The sequence below is a fragment of the Saccopteryx bilineata genome, chromosome 8, assembly GCF_036850765.1.
Source record: "Saccopteryx bilineata isolate mSacBil1 chromosome 8, mSacBil1_pri_phased_curated, whole genome shotgun sequence".
Taxonomy (NCBI): Eukaryota; Metazoa; Chordata; class Mammalia; order Chiroptera; family Emballonuridae; genus Saccopteryx; species Saccopteryx bilineata.
Genome location: NC_089497.1, coordinates 49,668,993 through 49,691,861, shown reverse-complemented (window position 1 = coordinate 49,691,861; position 22,869 = coordinate 49,668,993). Strand labels below are relative to the sequence as shown.

At 42.3% G+C, this 22,869-nt stretch overlaps 1 protein-coding gene across 3 annotated transcripts in view; it reads left to right on the top strand.

Moving 5' to 3' along the window:
- Positions 1 to 22,869, top strand: part of GPR156 (G protein-coupled receptor 156) — a 101,979-nt gene that overhangs the window by 57,434 nt on the left and 21,676 nt on the right. For all 3 annotated transcript variants that reach the window (XM_066241622.1, XM_066241623.1, XM_066241624.1), the window contains exons 4-6: positions 19,104 to 19,239; positions 19,517 to 19,627; positions 22,427 to 22,552. In XM_066241622.1, the coding sequence (XP_066097719.1) occupies positions 19,104 to 19,239; positions 19,517 to 19,627; positions 22,427 to 22,552 (373 nt within the window). The remainder of the gene's footprint in view (positions 1 to 19,103; positions 19,240 to 19,516; positions 19,628 to 22,426; positions 22,553 to 22,869) is intronic.

Below are 22,869 nucleotides of genomic sequence, written 5' to 3'. Positions count from 1 at the left end.
ACTGGATTAATACTGATTAGTCACTAGAACCTGTTGGCATTCCTCTTGAGACATTTGAAGACCCCTGGAAGAAATGTGTCTCTTGGTCGTGCCTCTCCCTGAAGCTATTGGTCCAGCTCTCTGGCTCCTATTAACACCAGCCGTCTGAAAAGAGTGATCTTTTACTAGCCAACTCCCCTTCTTCATCTCCCATTCATTCTTCAACCCATGCCCTGGTACCACTGAAATGACTCTTGACAAAGTAATTAAATCAACTGATCTTTTTAGATTCCATCCTGTGTTTAGCCTCAAGCTATATAACACTTAACCATCTTCTCTGTTTCTCCTTTCTTGACTTTATCATACATGAATGCCCTGGTTTTACCTCTCTATTTCTTATCAACTGCTTTCACTGGCTCCTGAACTCACCTACCCATGTAACGTTTATTATCAGCCTGGTTTCCAGTCTTGATTCACTTCTTACATTATACCCCTCATTTGGTCTTTACCCTCCTGTGATATATCCCCAAGCCCCATCTCTTTCAAATCCCATTTTCTAACTTCATAGTTGATGTTGTCAGATGGATGTACCTCAGCCGATTCAGATTCGGTGACCAAAAACCAGACTCACACCTCACCCTAATCATTTTCTACTTCTGTGTCTTTCCTATCTCAGTTAATAGCACTATCATCCAGCTGTTCCTCATCTGGGATTTTTTTTGTCTCCGTACACATTCAGTTAGTCATCAAGTCTTAGATATTAAACTTCTGAAACATCTCTCAAATCTGTCTCCTCTTGTCCATCTCCATTGCCCAAGTGTAGCCCTGACCTGTCTTTCACCTGAATGATTCAGTAGCCCCCTCACTGTTCTTTTCCATTTCCAATGTAGCTATTGCCCTCTTGCCAGCCTTTTTTCTTTTCAAACACAGACTTGGTTTTTCAGAGACTTCTACTGCCTACACAGCTCCTTAGGTAAGCATTTAAGATCTTTTGTAGTGTGGTCTTCATCACAATTTCTGCTTATTCCATTTAAGTAAAATCGTGCTCTTATCATACAGGGCAATGGCCATTCCTCCAGCATACCGGGCACTTGCGTCGCCATGCCTTTGTTCCCACTCTTTCTTGTTTCAAGACTCTTCTCATTTCCACCTGACAAACTCCTGTTCATCCTGCAAAACAAAATATTATCCATCAAAATGTGGTCACTGAACCAGCAGCATCAGTATCATCTGGAAACTTAGTAAAAATACAAATTCTTGGAGTCCTACTGTAGTCCCCACTGAATCGGAAACTTGGGCATGATGACCAGATCTGTATTTTAACAAGCTCTTTAGGCGATTCTTATCAATTCTGAAGTTTAAGAGCCATCGTCCTAAACCACAGTTCTTTATCAATGCTGATAGCACTTGCATATACCTATGTTACTATACACTTACCTATTCAGTCTTTTATAATCATATTTAACTATTCATTTATTATTCTCCTCTGCTATATACTGAGTCCACAAAGTCAAATACAATGTTTTTGTGTATTTCCTAGCACCTGCCACAGTACCTAGCACATAGCAAAAGCTTGATAAGAATTCAGAGCCTAACCTGACCAGGTGGTGGTGCAGTGGATAGAGTATTGACCCAGGACACTAAGGGCCCAGGTTCGAAACCCTGAAGTTACCGGCTTGAGCATGGGCTCATCTGACTTGAATGTGGGGTCACTGGCTTGAGAATGGGATCAGAGACATGACCTTGTGGTCACTGGCTTGAGCCCAAAGTCACTGGATTGAAGCCCAAGGTTTCTGGCTTGAGTTCAAGGTCGCTGGCTTGAGCAAGGGGTCCCTCGCTCAGCTGGAGGCCCCTGGTCAAGGCACATAGGAGAAAGCAATCAGTGAACAACTAAAGTATCTCAATTACGAGTTGATGCTTCTCATTTCTCTTCCTTTCTGTCTCTCTGTCTTGTCTCTCTCTCTCTCTCTCTCTCTATCTATCTATCTATCTCTCTCTTTCTCTCAAAAAAAGAAAAAGAGTTTGGAGCCTAAAACATACTCCACTTCCCTTCAGGATCTGCTCTAGTCAGAATGCATATGAATCCACAGGGCTGATAATCAAATGATGTCCAAGGTTTTTACTCTTAAAGGCTGGCATGTGCCACCCAAGCCAAAAGCACACATCCTGACAATATCAAGTGTCAGCAAGGATGCAGAGAAGCTGGACTTGCCTACATTGCTGGTGGGTGTGTGACGTGTTACTGCTGTCGTGGAAAACAGTTTGGCAATTTGTGCAAAATCAAAAATATACTTATTGTATTATTCAGCAATCACACTTATGGATATTGGCCCTAGAGAAATGAAATCTATGTTTACATAAAAACCTGTATACAAATACAGCAGCTTTATTTGTAATAATCAAAAACTAGTAACAACCCAAACCTCCTTCAGCAGGTGAATAAATAACCGTGGAACAAGCTTTTAACACATGCAATAACTTAGATTAATCTCAGGGGCATTATGCTGACTGAAAAAAATCAATCTCAAGAGGTTAGACACTGTATGATTCTATTTATATTGAATTCTCAAGAGAGGAATTTATAGCAATGAAGAATAGATCAGAGGTTGCCAGGGGTGACTATAAAGGAGTATTCAGAAGGAGGTTTTGTTTCGTTTACATGATGGAACAGTTCAGTATTCTGATTATGGTGGTTGTTACATTAAACTATACATGTGATAAATTTCATAGAACTACACATGCAAAGAATACATATAAAAACTGGTGAAATTTGAATGGGCTGTAGAGTTGAGTTAATAGTCTTGCACCACTGTCAGTTTCCTTGTTTTGATCATGCATTCTGCTTATGTAAGATGTTATCTTTGGAGAAAGCTAGGTGAAGGGTACTTAGAAACTCTCTGTTTTGTTTTTGCAACTTCTTGTGAGCTTTAAATAATTTCAAAATACAAAGTTTTTTGAGAAAAAGAAAGCCCCGGGATTTCTGATGAAAGCTAGATTAGAAAGCATTACTTGACATAATGCTAAAGCGGGTCTCAGGCAGTGGAGAACACCCTGCCCAGCGGAGGCGGGGAAGGAAGAGCCGAGTGCGGAGATTCCTGCCTTGGAGACCATTTGGTAAAACTCAGCCCAGGCCTGTTGGCCTCTCTCCAGTCCCACCACTCACTCCCACTTGCCTGGGGTAGAGAGAGTACTGGGGTGAAGAAAGCCTATTTCCTCCATGGGCCCAAGTGGGAAAACGGAGAGAGAGGATAAGAGTTCATCCTTAACAATGATCACAAAAGGTTAAGTGTGTGAACAGCCAAACATTAAATGGCGTAAGCGCTCAGGCTTTGGAATCACACTCCACCTCACATCCCAGCTCTGGCACTTACTAGTCATGTGGCTCGATCCCTGTATTGAACTTTGCTGAATCCAATTTTCCTACTTAAAAACAGGGGGGATGACACTACTTATCTCAGAATGCCACGAAGACTGCATTAGATAATATATGTGGAGCCATTGGCAATTGCCTAGTGCACATTAAATATATAATCAATGGTGGCTACTCTTTTTAATATTATTCCATGTCATTACTAATACTCTAAGAAATAGAAAAAACATATAGCCGGAACCTTTGTAATATGTAATTTTTGACAACTCAGAAATATTTCAGGATCCTTCAGCATTTGGACTCTTAAGTACTCTCAGTACTTAGTTCACATATGTATAAATACAGATAATTTAACTTAAAAGTGGACAGTTGGGCCTGACCTGTGGTGGCGCAGTGGGATAAAGCGTCGACCTGGAAATGCTGAGGTCGCTGGTTCGAAACCCTGGGCTTGCCTGGTCAAGGCACATATGGGAGTTGATGCTTCCAGCTCCTCCCCCCCTTCTCTCTCTCTGTCTCTCCTCTCTCTCTCTCCCTCTCCTCTCTAAAAAAAAAATAAATAAATAATAATAATAATAATAAAATAAAATATTAAAAAAAAAGTGGACAGTTGTTAGTTTCTATAACAGGTCTCTTAAATGCTTTCACTTCAGATACATTATCTCTAACCTTTATAGCCCTCAGGAGGATAAACATTATTTTGCACATTTTCATGTCACAAAACTGCCTCCACGTGGTTAGGCAAGTCACCCGCCATCCACACCTAGTAAATTCAGTCAGTGTGGTTTCAAAGCCCACACTTCCTCCGCTACATCGTGTTCCCTCTGTACTAATCCATTAAAGCTGCTTAAACACCACAGAGAGATTATCTAACTGCTGTTCCTTTCACATCAGAGTACAGAACGCACAACCCCTCACAGCCCAGGGCAGACACTTCCAGGCCATTGCTGGGGCCAAGACTTGGAGCTACTAGACAATGATGGAAATCAAGAGCCCAAAGCCGATTGTAGCAAGAATTTAGTCTGGAGTTTCAGCCTGTCGGTAAAGCCAGGAGTCAGAAAGGGAACCCTATCAAGGTCTGAGGTCCCAGGTCCCAGGCAGCAGTCAGATTGGAGGGGCAGGCGAAGCCCAGCAGGAGGAAGGCACTCCAGGGCGCTCAGGACTTCTCTCTCTCCTCCCTCTGATAAATCTTTGCTAAACGGGGCCTTTGAGGAGGCTTGGCTGAGGAGACCCAGTTGAATACCTTTGGCCTACCAGCACTCATGCTGGACGTTAGAAACCAGGGTCGGGAAGGCCCCTTGCAGAACTCCATTGATTGGGAAGATGGACACTGGGTCTCAGGTGGCTGGAGTGAAGTCGGGGGCTGTAAGAGAACACTGGAGGAACCAGGTGTCAGGACATCTGGATTGGCTGTCCCAGTGTGGTCTCTACGTAGCTGTAAAACTGTATGAAGGTCCCTTCATCTTAAAATGAAAGAGTCAGGTCAGATCACTGGTTCAAGCTGAGTTCCTTAAAACCTTAAGATTCAAATTGTGGTTACGGCGGGGAGGGCACAAAGAAAACTAGATAGAAGGTGACAGAGGACAATCTGACTTTGGGTGATGGGTATGCAACATAATTGAATGACAAGATAACCTGGACATGCTTTCTTTGAATATTTGTACCCTGATTTATTGATGCCACCCCATTAACATTAATAAAAATTTATTTATAAAAAAACAAAAACAAATTGTGACCTAGGCCATTCATGCAGGCAGAGTGGTAGGGAGCGAGCAGGTCCTGCCTTGTTAGCAGTCTTCCTTTTATCCCTTCTTAGTACTGGACATCTAAGAACCCTTTTACGTCTAATGATTTACCCAGGGTAGCAAACTTTTAGTAGGTGCTGATGGGGACACAGATAAGTAAAAACCAGTCCCTGCTTCAGGAATTCCCAGATTCTAGCCCAGGGGTCGAGAACCTTTTTGGCTGAGAGAGTCATGAACGCCACATATTTTAAAATGTAATTCCGTGAGAGCCATACAACGACCCGTGTACATTACACATTATCCAATAAAAATTTGGTGTTGTCCCGGAGGACAGCTGTGATTGGCTCCAGCCACCCACAACCATGAACAGGAGCGGTAGGAAATGAATGGATTGTAATACATGAGAATGTTTTATATTTTTAACGTTATTATTTTTTTTATTAAAGATTTGTCTGCGAGCCAGATGCAGCCATCAAAAGAGCCACATCTGGCTCTCAAGCCATAGGTTCCCAACCCCTGTTCTAGCCCATTAGAGAATGATTCCAGCAGCTGTAGTTGTTCAGTATTCCTCCCAAATTCACCAAGGCCCCAAATTCTCCTGCTGCCAACCTGAGGAAGAGACAGAACGTAAGAGGGAAAGGAAGCCTCTCCAGTGGCAGGTGAGAGAATCTTACGTGCCACCTGGTAGACTATAGTGCTCTGGTTCTCAGCACACTCCCTGTGATTGGGTGTTTCTTGTGGCCAATTGTGCTTATGCTTTGTGCTCCACTTAAAATCAGGACATCTGCTCTGCCCTTTGGGAAGTGTGACAGCTCCCGCTGGGAGTTGCCCTGGGCCTTCTCCCGCAGCTAAGGGAGAAAGGAGGTTGAAACTGCTGCTTTATAAATTACGACACTGCTTTCGCTTCTGGGGTCTGAGTTGGAGAGGATTTTTTGTTTGTTTGTTTGTTTCTAGTGTTTTCCCCTGGCATTTAAAAACATATTTAAAAATATATTACAATTGCATGAAACATAACAAAAATACATTTGGAAACTAATTTAAAAAAACAACTTGATGTAGAATGTGGCCGCATTGCTCCCAATTAAAGCCATGCGGGTTTTCTACTAAGGGTGTCCCGTGGGGCTTTTCTCTTCTCCTCACCAGCTCATCTGGTTCTGTCAGTATAACGTTTCACTTCTGTCCTAAGCTTGAGCTCATACAATGAAGTTATGGCATTTGGTATTATTTCTAAATTTCCACGTTTCAGCTTTAAAAATATTTGCAAGGATGCATTTTAAAATTGATCTTAGGTCTGGTCATAGTCCAGGAGAGCTATGCATTCTGAAATTGTACATTGGGAGTTTATATGCATATTCATATATACACATCTATAATAAATATACATTCAGGTACGTTGATTTTGTTCAGTGGCCCAGTGAATCCTGAGAAAACAACTGCTTATATTATATTAAAATTTTGCTCTATTTTAAAAGATGAAAAGACAGAATAAGAAAATTGCCTTTGCCATGAAAAGGTTAGAAAGCAGGGAGGTGGTGTCCTAATGAGCTGAGGACAGAAATTATATTTCATTTGCCTTCCAGCCTCCCGTTCTTTTTACCTTGACAAGGAGATATTTAGGAATTGTTGAATTAATGTTTAACACAAGGAGATCATTAAAAAGATTCTAACGAATAAAACATAAAGACACTGAGGTCATTTGCTTGAAGGAGTTTTGGGGCAGGATAGGTAGCAATTTTTCTTTGTACTTAGTAGCTAAATATTTTGCTTGATTGATAACCTGGTTGATTGGGAAATAACCCTAATACATGTCTGGTAACCAGGTCAGCCTGTTGTTGCTATTTCAGGTAGAAAAGCAAAAATGGAAACAAGCCAGTGACAGTGAAAAGGAATTTGCCTCTGGAATAAGTTAAGGGCAGAGCTAGAAGGGACCTTAGATTTGTCAGGTCCAGCCGTTGCTAACCATTTAGCTGTTGTGCAGACAGAATGCCTCTCTTCTTCTGGTTCTTTTCCAGCTTCCGCAACTGTAGGCCTGAAATGACAGAACAGTGGGTAGGACACTTGCTCTCTTCATGAAAAACAAATCTAAACCAGTGCTTAATAGACTATGGGAAAGCAGCTGCACTTAGAGAGGCTGGGCCCAGCCAGGACAATAGGCAGGGCTGAGTGGTTCTGCTCAGGACAAAACATAATTTACTGGCTGTAAGGATGTTACAGGGAAGGCGTGCTTTCTAGCCTAGCTGCCAGCAGCAGATCGGTCCAAGATCAGCAGATTTCCTAGAGCCACAGAGTGTCGTGCAGTTGTTGAACTCTGAGCAGATGTAAGCTGAGAGTCTAATCTGTGTAGTCGTAAAGATGAGGTCTCATCCATCAATTGCTTGACAGGGACTGTCCTCATATCACCAGATCTACATGGCCCTTAACACATGATGTAAGAGACACTGGACAAAAGCATTGCCTGGGGGAATTCTCCAGAAAGAGTTCAACCAATAGAAAGGAATCTGTCCAGTGGCCTGATTTCATTAGAGACAAGTAGACACATGTGTGGGTGCACATATGTGAATATACACCCCCCCAGGATGCTGCATTTTCCTAGATACAAAGAGAATGGGAGAGCAGAAGCCCCACAAGCATGACGACTCTGTCCTTTACTTTCAGACTCCCTTCAGCACCACACTGATGGGGAAGCCAGGGAGGGGCTCACTCAGAGGACGAGGGTTTTCAGTGAAGGCTGAGAGTAGGGGGATTTGCCACATGGTCAAAACCCAGTGTCTGTGGAAGTCCATGGAACTCAGAGCCCCCAGAATATCTCTGGCCCTTTCTCATCAGTAATGCCAGGGAATTCTCAGCTATTGCGAGAGGGGCCGAAGGGACTCCCCTGACAATTCCCCTGTTGTTTTAACACTGAGGCATTGGACCAGCTCTTGAGTCTCCCTCTGACTGTCAAGGATCTCTGCTGCTTTACAGCCATTAGCCATGTAACAGAGAGCGTTGCCAAGGAAAATGAGATTAGGGAAGAGGATACAGAAAGGAAGAAAAGATCAGCCTTTCATATCTATTAATGAATTCACTTCATCACTAACATGGTTATGGGATGCTTGCCATTTTAAAACTGTGCAGGGACCTGAGATACAAATGAATAAAAAAAACTGCCTGAATTTTTAAGGAGTAGAAACTGGCTAGTTTCTACTTAAACCTAAAAAGCTGGGGATATATCTTGACAATTGGCTAATGCTCATATACCCTGAGGTGTTATAAGGACACAGAGGAAGGCACCAAACCTGGACTGGGGTTATCAACCAGACAAATACATGCTCTTATTTCTTTGAATCCAGTGAGGTGAGTCACTTACAAAGAATATGATAAGAAATGCCTCATAGAAAAAATAAGAAGATGAACTGACAGCACAGTAAGCTTGGCTGATTGCTGCTGGAGGCCATTGGTTCTGGTGGCAACAGTCTGCAAGGTTGTATACTTTTCTCCCCCAGCACTCACCTGCATGGAAATAAAAGCAGATCAGTGGATTGTAATTTTGATGAGCGTATTGTGGGACTGATGCAGCAAAAGGGCTTGTTTGCAGCAGGAACTGGGTGTTGTTGAAAGGAAAGTTCAGGTGACCAACCAGAGGTGAGAAAGTGGGTAGAGAAAGGAAGAGAGGCTGACAGACTGTGAGGCAGCAAAAGAGCTTCCTGACGGGGCTGTAGACTGTCAGTGAGCGAGTGTGTTAGAGGCAAGCAAATGAGGCGGCTGGAGGAGGAGAGGCTGACTCATTCATTCGTCAAGTATTTATTGAGTGCTGTTAACTTTTGAGGTAGTGTTACAGTGCTGGGAGTATGCCAGGAACAATTCTAATTGGGAGGAGAAGACAATAAACAATAATAAATATGTAAGTTATGTAATACATTAGAAGGTGATAAGTACAATGGTGGGATAGGGATGGAGAGAATAGAGCAGGATCAGAAGGATTTGGAATTCTGGGGGAAGGGTGTGACTTTAAATGGCCTGTCATCATAGCCTTAGTTGAGAGGGTAACGTTTGAACAAAGACATTAAGGGAGAGAGGGAATAAATATGCAGATGTGTGAATTAAATATTCCAGGCAGGGTGAATAGCCAGTTCAAAGACTTGAAGTATGTGAGTGCCTGGTACTTCCAGAAAGAGTAAGGAGGCCTGGGTGTAGTAAAACAGACAGGAGACAAAGTGGGAAATGAAGTACGGAGATAATAGGGACCAAATATGTAAAGTCTTTACCTTGGAGTGAGAAAGTGTGGGATCTTGAGCAGAGAAGTGAAATAATCTGATCCACCTTTAATGCACAGCTCTTGCTGTGTTGAAAATAGACATAGGGAGGGTCCAGTGTAGAAGCAGGGAGACCAATGAGGAGAGTATTACAATAATCCAGATGAGAATGCAAAGTAAGACTTTGATCAGGGAGGTGGCAGCAGAGGTGGTGAGAAGTAGTATAGTTGGATTCTGATGTACTTCAGGGATAGAGCCAGTGGGATTTCATGACAGATTGGACATGGTTAGTGAGCAAGAGTCCAGGATGACTCCAAGATTCTTGGTCCAAGCAAATAGAAAGATGGGGTTCACATTGTCTGAACTGGTGAAGAATTTGAGAGGAATGGGTTGAGTAGGGAAATTTGGAGTTAAAACTCAAAAAGATAAATACACCCCTATTTATTGAAGTTATTTATAATAACCGAGATGTGGAAGTGCTGCAACCCACGCGATGGGTCTATTCCAGAGTCTCAAGTGGGAATAGTACGAAATTGAATGAAAAGTAAACAAAGACTTAAAGACATATATAGGATGGGTTTTGGGAGGAAGCCACAACTTCTTGCCAGCAGTAAAATTTACCACCCTGGCCAAGCTGCAAAAACATGGCCACCCTCAGAAAACACCCTTCTTTACTTACTGGACCAGGTGGGCCATTAGCAAATCAATCACGTTTCCAAGGCAACACAAGAAAACCACCAGCTGCAGAAAAACTCCCACCATCTTAACTTTAGACAAAGAAGTAACTAGCTTCCAGTCCTTCCGGGGAACATAGGCAGGCAGGATGAGTACTGAAGCACAGCCCTTTGCAACTTAATCAGGCAGGTGAGTTGGGGGGTTGGGCAGACTGTCAGCTTACAGTCAGCTCTGTCCCCAAAATCCAAACTGCAAAATACCCTGTTGATTTTTCAGTCCCCAACATGGAAGCAACACAAGTGCCCATCATTAAACAGTTGGATGGAAAAGTTGTGGTACATATACACAATGAAATATTACTTGGCCATAAAAAAGAATGAAATCTTAACTTTTGCAACAACATGGATGGACCAAGAGGCTATTATGCTAAGTGAAGTAAGTCTAATGGAGAAAGACAAATACCATATGATTTCACTTACATGTGGAATCTAATGAACAAAATAAGTGAACAGACAAAACAGAAACAGACTCATAGATGTAGAGACCATGCTGATGGTTGCCAGAACGGACGTGGTTGAGAGGTTGAGTGAAAAAGGTGAAAAGATTAATAAGTACAGAATGGTAGTTACAAAATAGTCACAGGAATATAAAGTACAGCATAGGAAACTTTGTCAATAATATTGTAATAACTGTATGGTGCCAGGTGGGTACTTGAATTATTGGGGTCACTTTGCAGAGTATATAATTGTCTAACCACTATGCTGTACATCTGAAACTAATATAAAGTAATATTGAATGTCAACTGTAATTGAAAAATAAAAGGTTTTAAAAGACAAGGAGTTAGGCCCTGGCCGGTTGGCTCAGCGGTAGAGCGTCGGCCTGGCGTGCGGGGGACCCGGGTTCGATTCCCGGCCAGGGCACGCAGGAGAAGCGCCCATTTGCTTCTCCACACCCCCCCTTCCTCTCTGTCTCTCTCTTCCCCTCCCGCAACCAAGGCTCCATTGGAGCAAAGATGGCCCGGGTGCTGGGGATGGCTCCTTGGCCTCTGCCCCAGGCGCTAGAGTGGCTCTGGTCACGGCAGAGCAACGCCCCAGAAGGGCAGAGCATCGCCCCCTGGTGGGCAGAGCATCGCCCCCTGGTGGGCGTGCCGGGTGGATCCCGGTCAGGCGCATGCGGGAGTCTGTCTGACTGTCTCTCCCTGTTTCCAGCTTCAGAAAAATACAAAAAAAAAAAAAAAAGACAAGGAGTTAAATTTTGGAAGGATTGTGATTAGAGATTAGGAGATTGATGTTTAAAATTTCTGGAGTGGTACCATTCTGAATAATCATAAGACCCAGGGTATGACTGTCAGGATGGATGGCAGAAAGTGGAACAAAATGAAATCATTATTAAAGAATTTAGAACTCTGGAGGTTGAAAGGTTCATGAAATCCCCTGGATGGTCTACTAGGATGGTGGCCCAGACAGGAGAAGAAGGAGCAAAGGCAGGCTGCTGTTGCCCTTATGATACAAAGTTTTAATACAAATGACTAGAAGTTACACAAATATTAGTTTGAGGTGTACAGAATTTGAAATGGATTCAGATACTGAACCTAACAGACTAAAAATAAGCAATATAGAAAAATGATCACATTTGCTGAAATACACCAAACAACATTATGCTCTGTCCACCGTGCCACCACAGACCAGGCTTACACCAAACAACATTATAAAAAAAAACTGTTTGAAATATAACCAGATGAGATAGATTTATAATCCTATTGCAGCACAGATCAAAAACAGTAGATCAAAGAAGAAATTCAGTAAATCTTCACAATTTATTCTGCATTGCTTTATTACAGTGATTTTTGGAAAGACGTTCATATTTGATTTTAGATATGTTGAAAGCTCAACAATACCATTTATATAAACTTGTGTAGCATTTTAAAAGGCATGGCCCTGTGACATCTTAGGAAAGTTTTCCGATAGTCACAGCAAGCCAAGAAATACCATCTGCCCTATTTGCAGGCCATATTTTCAAACTCAACTGTTATATATCATTAAAAAGAAACAATACCATGATCACTCAGTCCTCTATAACTCTAACTATCATAAACCTCCAAGTTTAAAAACAAATATTTTATATATATCTTTAAAACATCATGCCTATAAACTGGTGGATGTCACTTACGCATCAAATTCATAATAGACTACTGAGATGATAATCTAGGTTCATATAAATTCTGCAGATGCAGGTGACTATATTTCTATGTATTGAGAACTTGCTTGAGAATAAAAATATCAAGAAAGTTCTTGTCTTATGAAGAAAAATGATGAGAATACTATATAGTCCTTTTTTTTTTTTTTTTTCTTTTTCTGAAGCTGGAAACAGGGAGAGACAGTCAGACAGACTCCCGCATGCGCCCGCCCGACCGGGATCCACCCGGCAGGCCCACCAGGGGCGATGCTCTGCCCACCAGGGGCGATCCTCTGCCCCTCCGGGGCATCGCTCTGCCACGACCAGAGCCACTCTAGCGCCTGGGGCAGAGGCCAAGGAGCCATCCCCAGCACCCGGGCCATCTTTGCTCCAATGGAGCCTCGGCTGCGGGAGGGGAAGAGAGAGATAGAGAGGAAGGAGAGGGGGAGGGGTGGAGAAGCAGATGGGCGCTTCTCCTGTGTGCCCTGGCCAGGAATCGAACCCAGGACTTCTGCACGCCAGGCTGACGCTCTACCACTGAGCCAACCAGCCAGGGCTGTAATCCTTTTATTATAAAAAGAACCCAGCTTGATTTTTACTGCCAGTAACCCAGTCCAAGCTTTTATCTCTTCATAAACACAAGTAATCTAGATGTTACTCGCTCTTTATAATTAAGTATATAATATTTAAATCTTCTTGCTTGGTGGAAATTATGGGTTAGTGGTTGATTAAAATATACAGCAAATGTGGTTTTATCTTTTAGTTTAATAGAAAATTATAAATGACATTGCTGGTAGAATTCCTATCAAAGTAGCAAAGACATTCCACAGACATACATAATTTACCTACTGAATTAGAGATGAGATGATTTACTTTTCAGTGACTTCACAGGTATTAACTTGGTCAAACAAAATAGGTAAATCATTTTTCATTCATTTTTTTTCCTGAGGCAAGTTTCCAGTAATATTGTTTTATTATGAAATATACATATATGTAAGTCCATATCATGTCCATTCAAAAAATGAATTTGCATCAACTTCTGAGATGTGAAATATATGTAATATATATTTTTGTTTAAAATAACTGGATTGAGTTCTTCCTAACTAAATCAGGAGGGGGAAGAGTTCTAAATCAGGATTTCATGCAGTACTGAATTATACAAAAGGAGCTCTGATTGTACAGTGGTGTTCAAATAAAATGGGTCTAGAGAATGCAGGAATAAAGAAATAAACCTACCCATCAGCAATCTCGAAAACACAGATGTGTGGTTGTGAAACCCACTGAGTGAGGAGATCATCATTAGATATTTATTGGTGCCCAGGAGCTTATGGGTGATCACAGGGAAGGATGGCCTCAGTTAGTACCAGTGCCCTAGCTTCTGACTGCACTGAGTGGCCCATCCCTGGTGCACAGCACTCTCCCTTCTCAATCAGTGGCAGCACTGGACTCTCAGATGTAGTACTCTTCTTAACAAATGCTTTGCAGAGCCGAGGCTCCATTGGAGCAAAGATGGCCCGGGCGCTGGGGATGGCTCTGTGGCCTCTGCCTCAGGCGCTAGAATGGCTCTGGATGCAACAGAGCGACGCCCCAGAGGGGCAGAACATCGCCCCCTGGTGGGCATGCCGGGTGGAACCCGGTCGGGCCTGTCTGACTGCCTCCCCGTTTCCAGCTTCGGAAAAATGAAAAAACAAACAAACAAAAAAAACGCTTTGCAGAGATGCTGGTTAGCCTTGTTCTCATTGGTCAATTTTCACCACATGTTCCCTCTTCTTATGGGAAGAGATAAAGAAACTAAGAAAGGTTACTCTCCATGAGTCCACAATTTGAAGACAGTGACCAAAAATTTTAGGGCTAGATATTAAATTTGGATACACAAGAGTTGAGGCAAACAATAGAAAACTATCCTTTATACATATAGCTCTCTTGTTAAGTGATGAAGGTGATCTTTTAAGAAAAATCTACTATCCTTCTCAAAGTCTTCCAAAAATAGAAGAAGAAACAATGCTCCCTAATACATTTTATGAGGCCAACATAACCCTTATACCAAAACTTGGCAAGGACAGCATAAAAAAAAGGAAACTACAAACCAATATCTCTAATGAATACAGATTCAAAAATCCTAAACAAAATACTAGCAAATCAAATACAACAACACATTTAAAAACTGATACATCACAAACAAGTGGGATTCAGTCTAGGAGCACAAGGATGGTTCAACATATGTAATTCAATCAGCATAATTCACCATGTCAACAAAACAAAGGACAAAAACCATATGATCCTATCAATTGATGCAGAAAAGGTGTTCAACATCTCCTTATGATTCAAACACTCAATAAAATGAGTATAGAAGGAAAGTACCTCAATGTAATAAAGGCGATATATGACCAGCCATCAGGTGATATAATACTTAATGGTGAAAACAATGAAAGCGTTTCCTCTAAAATCAGGAACAAGACCAGGCTGCCCACTCTCTCCACTCCTGTTCAACACAGTGCTGGAAGTTTTAGCCAGAGCAATCAGGCAAAAGAAAGAAATAAAAGACATCCATATTGGGGAAAAAGTAAAGATATCACTTTTTGCAGATGACATGATCTTGTATATAGAAAACCCCAAAAACTCCACCAAAAAACCATTAGAAACAATAAACCAATACAGTAAAGTCACAGGATACAAAATCAATATACAAAAATTTGTTGCTTACCTATAAGCCAATAATGAAACTTTGGAAAATGAGCAGAAAAAAAAATCATTTTCCAAATGCAACAACAAAAAAATAAAATACCTAGAAATAAATTTAACAAAGGATGTGAAGGACCTATATACTGAAAACTACAAAGCATTAATGAAAGAAATTGAAAAAGACACAATTTAATGGAAAAAATATTTCATGCTCATGGATTGGAAGAATCCACATAGTTAAAATGGTCATATTACCCAAAGCAATATACAAATTTAATGCAATCCCCATCAAATCCCAATTTTTAAAGAAATACAACAAAAAATTACCAGGTTTGTATGGAAACATAACCCCAAATAGCCAAAGCAATCCTGAGGAAAAAGAATGAAGCCAGAGGTATCACATTACCTGACTTCAAATTATACTATAGAGCCACGATAATAATAATAAAAAAAAAAGCATGGTATTGGCAGAAAAACTGACATACAGACCAATGGAACAGATTGAAAACCCAGATATATATGGACAAATGATCTTCAACAAAGGAGCCAAAAACACCCAATGAAGAAAAGAAACCTCTTCAATAAATGGTGCTGGGAAAACTGGAAAGCCACATGCGAAAGAATGAAACTTGACTACAGTTTGTCCCCTTTCACAAGAATTAATTCAAAATGGATCAAAGACTTAAATATAAGATCTGAAACAATAAATTACATAGAAGAAAACATAGGTACTAAACTCAAAGACCTTGGCTGTAAAGAACAATTTATGAATTTGACCACAAAGGCAAGGGAAGTAAAGGACAAAAATAAATGAATGGGACTATATCAAACTAAAAAGTTTTTTCTCAGCAAAAGAAATCAACAACAAAACAAATAGGCATCCAACCAAATGTGAGGTGATATTAGCAAACAACAGCTCTGACAAGCGGTTAATATCCAAAATATATAAAGAACTCACAAAGATCAGCAACAAACAGGCAAACAATCCAAAATGGGGAGAGGACCTGAACAGACACTTCTCCCAAGAAGACATACAAAAGGCCAACAGATATATAAAAAGATGCTCATCCTCACTAGCTATTCGAGAAATGTTAATCAAAACTACAGTGAGATAACACCTCACACCTGTTAGATTGGCTATTATCGATAAGACAGGTAATAAGTGTTGGAGAGTCATCAGAGAAAAAGGAACCCTCTTTTACTGCTGGTGGGGATGCAAACTAGTACAACCATTTTGGAAGAAAGTATGGTGTTTCCTCAAAAAATTAAGACTAGAACTAGCATGCCTGACCAGGCGGTGGCGCAGTGGATAGAGCATCAGACTGGGATGCGGACGACCCAGGTTCAAGATCTTGAAGTCACCAGCTTGAGCATGGGCTCATCTGGTTTGAGCAAAGCTCACCAGCTTGGACCCAAAGTCGCTGGCTTGAGCAAGGGGTTACTCAGTCTGCTGAAGGCCCCTGGTCAAGGCACATATGAGAAAGCAATCAATGAACAACTAAGGTGTCACAACAAAAAACTGATGATTGATGCTTTTCATCTCTCTCCGTTCCTGTCTGTCCCTATCTATCCCTCTCTTTGACTCTCTGTCTCTGTAAAAAAAAAAAAAAGACTAGAACTACCATATGACCCAGCAATCCCTCTGCTAGGTATCTACTCCAAAGACCGGAAAACATTGATATGTAAAGACACATGTACCACCATGTTCCTCACAGCATTATTCACAGTGGCCAAGACATGGAAACAACCAAAGTGTCCCTTGATAGAGGATTGGATAAAGAAGATGTGGTACATATATACAATGGAATACTACTCAGCCATAAGAAATGATGACATATTGCCATTTACAACAACATGGATGGAACTTGAGACCATTATACTGAGAGAAATAAATAAATCAGAAAAAGCTAAAAACTGAATGATTTCACACATAGGTGGGATATAAAACTGAGACTCATGGACATAGATAAAAGTGAAGTGGTTACCAGAGGGAGAAGGATGTGGGGTAGGGGTTCGGGGGAGGGGGGTAAAGAGGGACAAATATACAGTGATGGAAAATGATTTGACTTTGGGTAATGGATACACAACATAATCAACAGTCCAAATGCAATAGAAATGTTTACCTGAAATCTATGTATTATTGATCAGTGTCACCCTGTTAAATTTAATATTCTAAATAAAATTTAAAATATAAAATAAAATTTAAAAAAGAAAATAAGTCTGAAAATAATGTACAGGAGGTATCAGGACAAGAGAAAGCAGTGTTACAGAGAGCAAAAGGTTACCCTGTAAATTTAAAAATTAACATTTTTGCATCACCTTAGAGTTTTCAGTTTGGGTACACACCTCGTGTGATCTTTGCAATAACCTGTGTGGTGGATATGAAAGATGATATTGTCTTCATTTCACAATGAGGAAATGGGAACCTAGGAGTAGTTAAATGACTTGCACAAAGTCACACAATTGTGAGAGACAGAGCCAGGATTCCCATTTGTCACACCTGGCTCCAGTTCCATTCATTGCTCCTAACACGAGTGTATCTTGATTAAACATAGTAGCAGGGATAGAGAGTGAGGGACAACTTTGAGGGGAAGGGTTATTATTATCCCCATTTATCAAGGGAATACATGAAAGTTGTTTTCACTCTAGAGGGGAAAAATAAATGTCAAGGTTTTTGCTCCAAGACAAGGGAAAGTTCAACTGGACTCTGGCTCGTGGTGACCATACATGGGCCTGTGTCCTGGGCCAGTGCTTTGGTGCTCTGACTTGTGTTGACCTAACTATGCTACCAGCCACGAAGTAATCAAGCTGGGCCAATGGTGGTTACGATGGTCGCGATCCAGCACTAGCAGACTGTTTAATGCCTCCTAGATACATATTTTGCCTGCCATTAAAATAGGCTGTACTGAGCAGATGGTTTCGCCTTGGCTCTGGACTTTCAGGTGGTCAGCCAGGTAATCCAGGTATGGAGATAACAATGCTTTTCTCCTCAAATATTATTAAAAATAAAATTATAACTAGGTGAGCGTCGGCCTGGCGTGCAGAGGTCCGGGGTTCGATTCCCGGCCAGGGCACACAGGAGAGGCGCCCATCTGCCTCTCCACCCCTCCCCCTCTTCTCCCTCTCTGTCTCTCTCTTCCCCTCCCGCAGCCGCAGCCGAGGCTCCGTTGGAGCAAAGATGGCCCAGGCACTGGGGATGGCTCCTTGGCCTCTGCCCCAGGCGCTGGAGTGGCTCTGGTCGCGGCAGAGCGACGCCCCAGAGGGGCAGAGCATCGCCCCCTGGTGGGCAGAGCGCCACCCCCTGGTGGGCGTGCCGGGTGGATCCCGGTTGGTTGCATGTGGGTGTCTGTCTGACTGTCTCTCCCCGTTTCCAGCTTCAGAAAAATACAAAAAAAATTAAAAAATTAAAAAAAAATTATAACTAGGTATTAGCATATGAATCAGTATAAATAGTGCATTTATGTAAAATACACTATTTAGACTAAAATTCTGAAGTACAATTACATTCCTCCTTAGATGTTACCAGTTACTTTTACTTCTTAATTGTTATCCATAACAAAAAATAAACAAACAAAAAACAGCTGAAGCCTGGATCTCTCCTAAGGTTAACCAATTTTACAAATTTCTACCTTGTCCTAAGCGTCTGTTGGCATCCAGCCTTTGTCTGAGACTGTGATTGTCCATACCTCCCTCTAATCTTTGAGTTGCTCTGTAACCTTATATAAAACCCCTCGAGAAAAGACCCTTGCCATATTTCCTCCTTTAGATCCCTGCTGTCTCTCTTGGACAGGGAGAATCAGGAAAACTGTTTACTTATCAAATAAAATAATAGTGTATGAAAAGAAAATTCCCAAACCTTTTGCCAAATAGTAGTTTACTTCACAGCTCATTTCTAAAGACTTCCAACTGTATCTCTTTAGGTATCTACCTGCTAGTTTCTTATTCACTAGGCTGCGTACAGCAGTCTCTTAGCAACCATAAACTTCATGGAAAACTCCTAACTCTTTCAGAAATCGGCCTTCTTTTAAAAGACTTGGAGTTATACAAGCAAGAAGTGCTGGAATGTAGTACTCTTTGAAAATAAATTTAAATAAATCATAACAATATTTTATGGGACTCTAAACTGGTTTCTTCCCAGTGGCCCCGTGCCGAGGCTGCATCGGCCATGGTGCTGGTGGGAAAGCCCTGTCCACTCCCAGGGCAGAGGGTCATGGCTGTAAGTGTCTTTCGTCCTGACTCCTCTAGGATTGTGAAGATGTCTAGTCCCAATCTGAACGTTGTGACCTTACTGGGCAGCGGTCTGATTTACAGTAGTGCTTACCTCTTTGGGATTCAAGGTCGAGATGCTTCAGTGGGAAGCTCAATGGAAACTCTCATTCAGGTAGGTGAAGTCTTAAACTTTGTTTCCAATATAATGCCAGGGCTTTGATAATTTTTTTTTAAGCTTCGATAATTTTTTAATCAGCTACTCCTGTGGGTGGCGGTTACCTTTGTCCTTGGTGTGGGCACTTTTAGAGGCCATCTCTGGAATGCTCAGTCAACGAGGCCCACTTTTCTGTCCCATGTCCTCTGTGGACTGAGGTTTTGCAGATCAGAATGCGCAGATAATGACGGTGGTTCTTCTCATGCCTCTTGCTCCTGTCCCTTTCCATCTGTAGGTAAGACTGTTCATGCTATGCATTGGGACCTCCCTTGTGTTTGGACCCATTCTGGGGAAGAGCTGGCGACTCTACAAGGTGTTTACCCAGAGGGTCCCAGACAAGAGAGTGGTAAGTAGGCAGCAAGTGCGTCCTGCTTGACTGCAGATGGCAGCTTCACTATTGATTAAAAGCTGGAGAAGCTTTGCCAAATTACTGGGTCTGGCCCTTTTACAATAGTTTGAAGTTCCTGTTCTTTGCTTCAAACCTTGGAGTCATGTGGCCTAAGTCCCCATACCCGAAAGGCTGTATGTCACTGCTACTGGAGAGAGAGGCCTTGAACATAGGTTCTGCTTCATATGCACCCAAGGCCCTGGTCCTGCTCCCGGGATTTGAGCTGGCCAATATGCGGCACCAGCAGGAGGTGCCTGGAGAGACTGCTGTTTGGCGCAGATGTGAACCGAAAGTGGAAGGAGGGGCAGTGAGCGCAGAGAAGCTCTGGCAAGTGTAAGCAGTTTTCCCCTCGGTGGAGTCCAGTTCTTTTTCATGTAGGAGACCACTCTCTGCACTAAGAAGGTTGGGCCTGGAGCAGTGAGCAGGACGGAGGACAGCATTCAGCAGACAGAATCAACCCTAGAAGATACGTGGCAGCATATCATCCTAACCACATTCCCCCATTTCATCAGGTTCCCTGATAGAGCTGCTCAAACATCAAAGCCTGACCACCAAACTCTTTGTTTATAGGCTCTGCCCAGACCCAATATATCTTTCAGTAGGAGCTTACTTCTCTGGAATGATGCTTTTTGGTTTTGTTTGTGTTTTTTTTTAGAAAAAATTACTGAATAATGGTGAATATTTATCAAAAGCTCTGCTGTGAGATTTTGATACATATGAAGAAGATTGCCTAAATGACGAGAAGTTTATCCATCCCTCTGGAACACCGATCAATTCCTTTTTTAAAAATAGCTTTATTGGCCCTGGCCGGTTGGCTCAGTGGTAGAGCATCGACCTGGCGTGAGGAAGTCCCGGGTTTGATTCCTGGCCAGGGCACACAGGAGAAGCACCCATCTGCTTCTCCACCCCTCCCCCTTTCCTTCCTCTCTGTCTCTCTCTTCCCCTCCTGCAGCCAAGGCTCCATTGGAGCAAAGTTGGCCTGGGCGCTGGGGATGGCTCCATAGCCTCTGCCTCAGGTGCTAGACTGGCTCTGGTCATAACAGAGCGATGCCCCGGATGGGCAGAGCATCGCCCCCTGGTGGGCGTGCTGGGTGGATCCCAGTCGGGCGCATGCGGGAGTCTGTCTGACTGCCTCCCCGTTTCTAGCTTCAGAAAAATACACACATACACACACACACACACACACAAATAGCTTTATTGATATGCAATGAACTGCACATATTCAAAGTGTGTGATTTGATAAGTTTTGGCACATGTATACATTCATAAACGTGGTGTATAATCTACAAAAGCTTCCTCGTACACCTTTCTTGCCCTCTCCTGTCCAATCCTTACATTCCCTGTCCCTGTCCCCAGGCAACCATTGATCTGCTTTCTTTTCTTTTTTTAAGTGAGAGGAGGGCAGATAGTGAGACAGACTCCTGCATGCGCCCCAATCAGCATCCACCTGGCAACCCCATTTGAGGCCAATGCTTGAATCAACCAAGCTATTTTTAGCCCCTGAGGTTGATGCCTTTGGACCAGCCGAGCTATACTCAGTTCCCGGCCAATGCTGGAACCAATGGAGCCACTGGCTGTAGGAGGGGAAGAGAGAGAAAACGGGGAGAGAAGCAGATGGTCACTTCTCATGTGTGCCGTGACTGGGAATGGAACCTAGGATGTCTGCACACCAGGCCGATGCTCTATCCACTGAGAAAACCAGCCAGGGCCTGATTTGCTTTCTATCAGTATAGATGAGTTTGCATGTTCCAGAATTTTATATAAATGAAATCATACAGTATGTACTTTTTTTTTTTTCTGTCTTCGTGTACTTGGCACAATTATTTTGAAATCCGTCCATGTCGTTGTGTGTGTCAGTGGTTCCTTCCTTGTTATTGCTGAGTAGTATTCCAATGTATAGACACACTTCAGCTTGTTTATCCATTCACCTACTGATGGATGTTTGGGGCTGTTTCCAGTTTGCTTAATAAAAATAAAACTGCTATGTCTATTAATGGACAACTGATTATGTAGACATATGCTTTCATTCCTCTTGGATAAAACCCAAGAGTAGAATGGTTGGATCACATGGTAGGTGTATGTTTAAATTTTTAAGAAATTGCTGTTTCTGAAGTGATTGTACCAGATTACATTCTCAGCATCAGAGTCTTAGAGTCCCTTTCCTCCACATCCTCACCAACATTTGACATGGTTGGTCTTTTTTTTTTTTTAACCATTCTAATAAGTATGTGTGTGTAATAGTATCTTGCTGTGATTTAATTTGCATTTTTCTAATGCAATGTTAAACATATTTTCACATGTGTATAGGGGGGGTCAAAAGTAGGTTTACAGTTGTTCATGTGGAAAATAATACGAGAATTAATTAGTAGTAATACAAGAATAAACTCTGTGGCCCTGGCTGGTTAGCTCAGTTGGTTAGAGAGTCATTCCAAAAAACCAGAGTTGTGGGTTTGACTCCCTATCTGCTCATATGTACCTATCTAGAAATAATAGAGTATTTATTTTATAAAACCCTTGAATCTTTTGTGAAAATAGGCAAGATATGAAAAATATAAACAAATGAAAATATTTAATGGTGATCATTTAGACACAGAAATCATTGTAAATGTTTAGTATCTGTTTCAACTTGGATGGCTGGATTTGAAGCTTGTTGGGAAAGCAAACCCCACAGTCTGTAGCCCAGACGACACGTAGAACGCTCTGGCCCCCTGTGTAGCCAGTGAGCTAAGGAATATTATGACCTTGACTTTTTTTCAGATAATCAAAGACCTGCAGCTACTGGGGTTGGTGGCAGCCCTGGTGATAGCGGATGTGACCCTGCTCGTGACGTGGGTATTGACTGATCCCATCCAGTGCCTCCAGATTCTTGGTGTCAGTATGACGGTGAGGGGCCCGGTCCCTGGATAATTCAGTCCCTGAGCTGTGGGGAGTGGCTTCTGCGGGCCATTCTCCCAGTAGCACTCCCTGTGTGGACATTCTCCCAACAAAACATGTGACCCAAAGAGGAGGGGGAGTCAGGAGCTGTGGCTGCTGTGAATGTCTTGCCCCTTGTCCGGAAGGTGTGCTGCTACTCCCACTGCTCCTCCTGCCCCAGGTGTCTTCCAACTGCATCCACTGAGCTGTCAGCAGACCGGAATCTGCCTGGCAGTAATCTTGGCTTCCACATGATCGATAATGAGAACTTTCAGCAACAGGAAGTT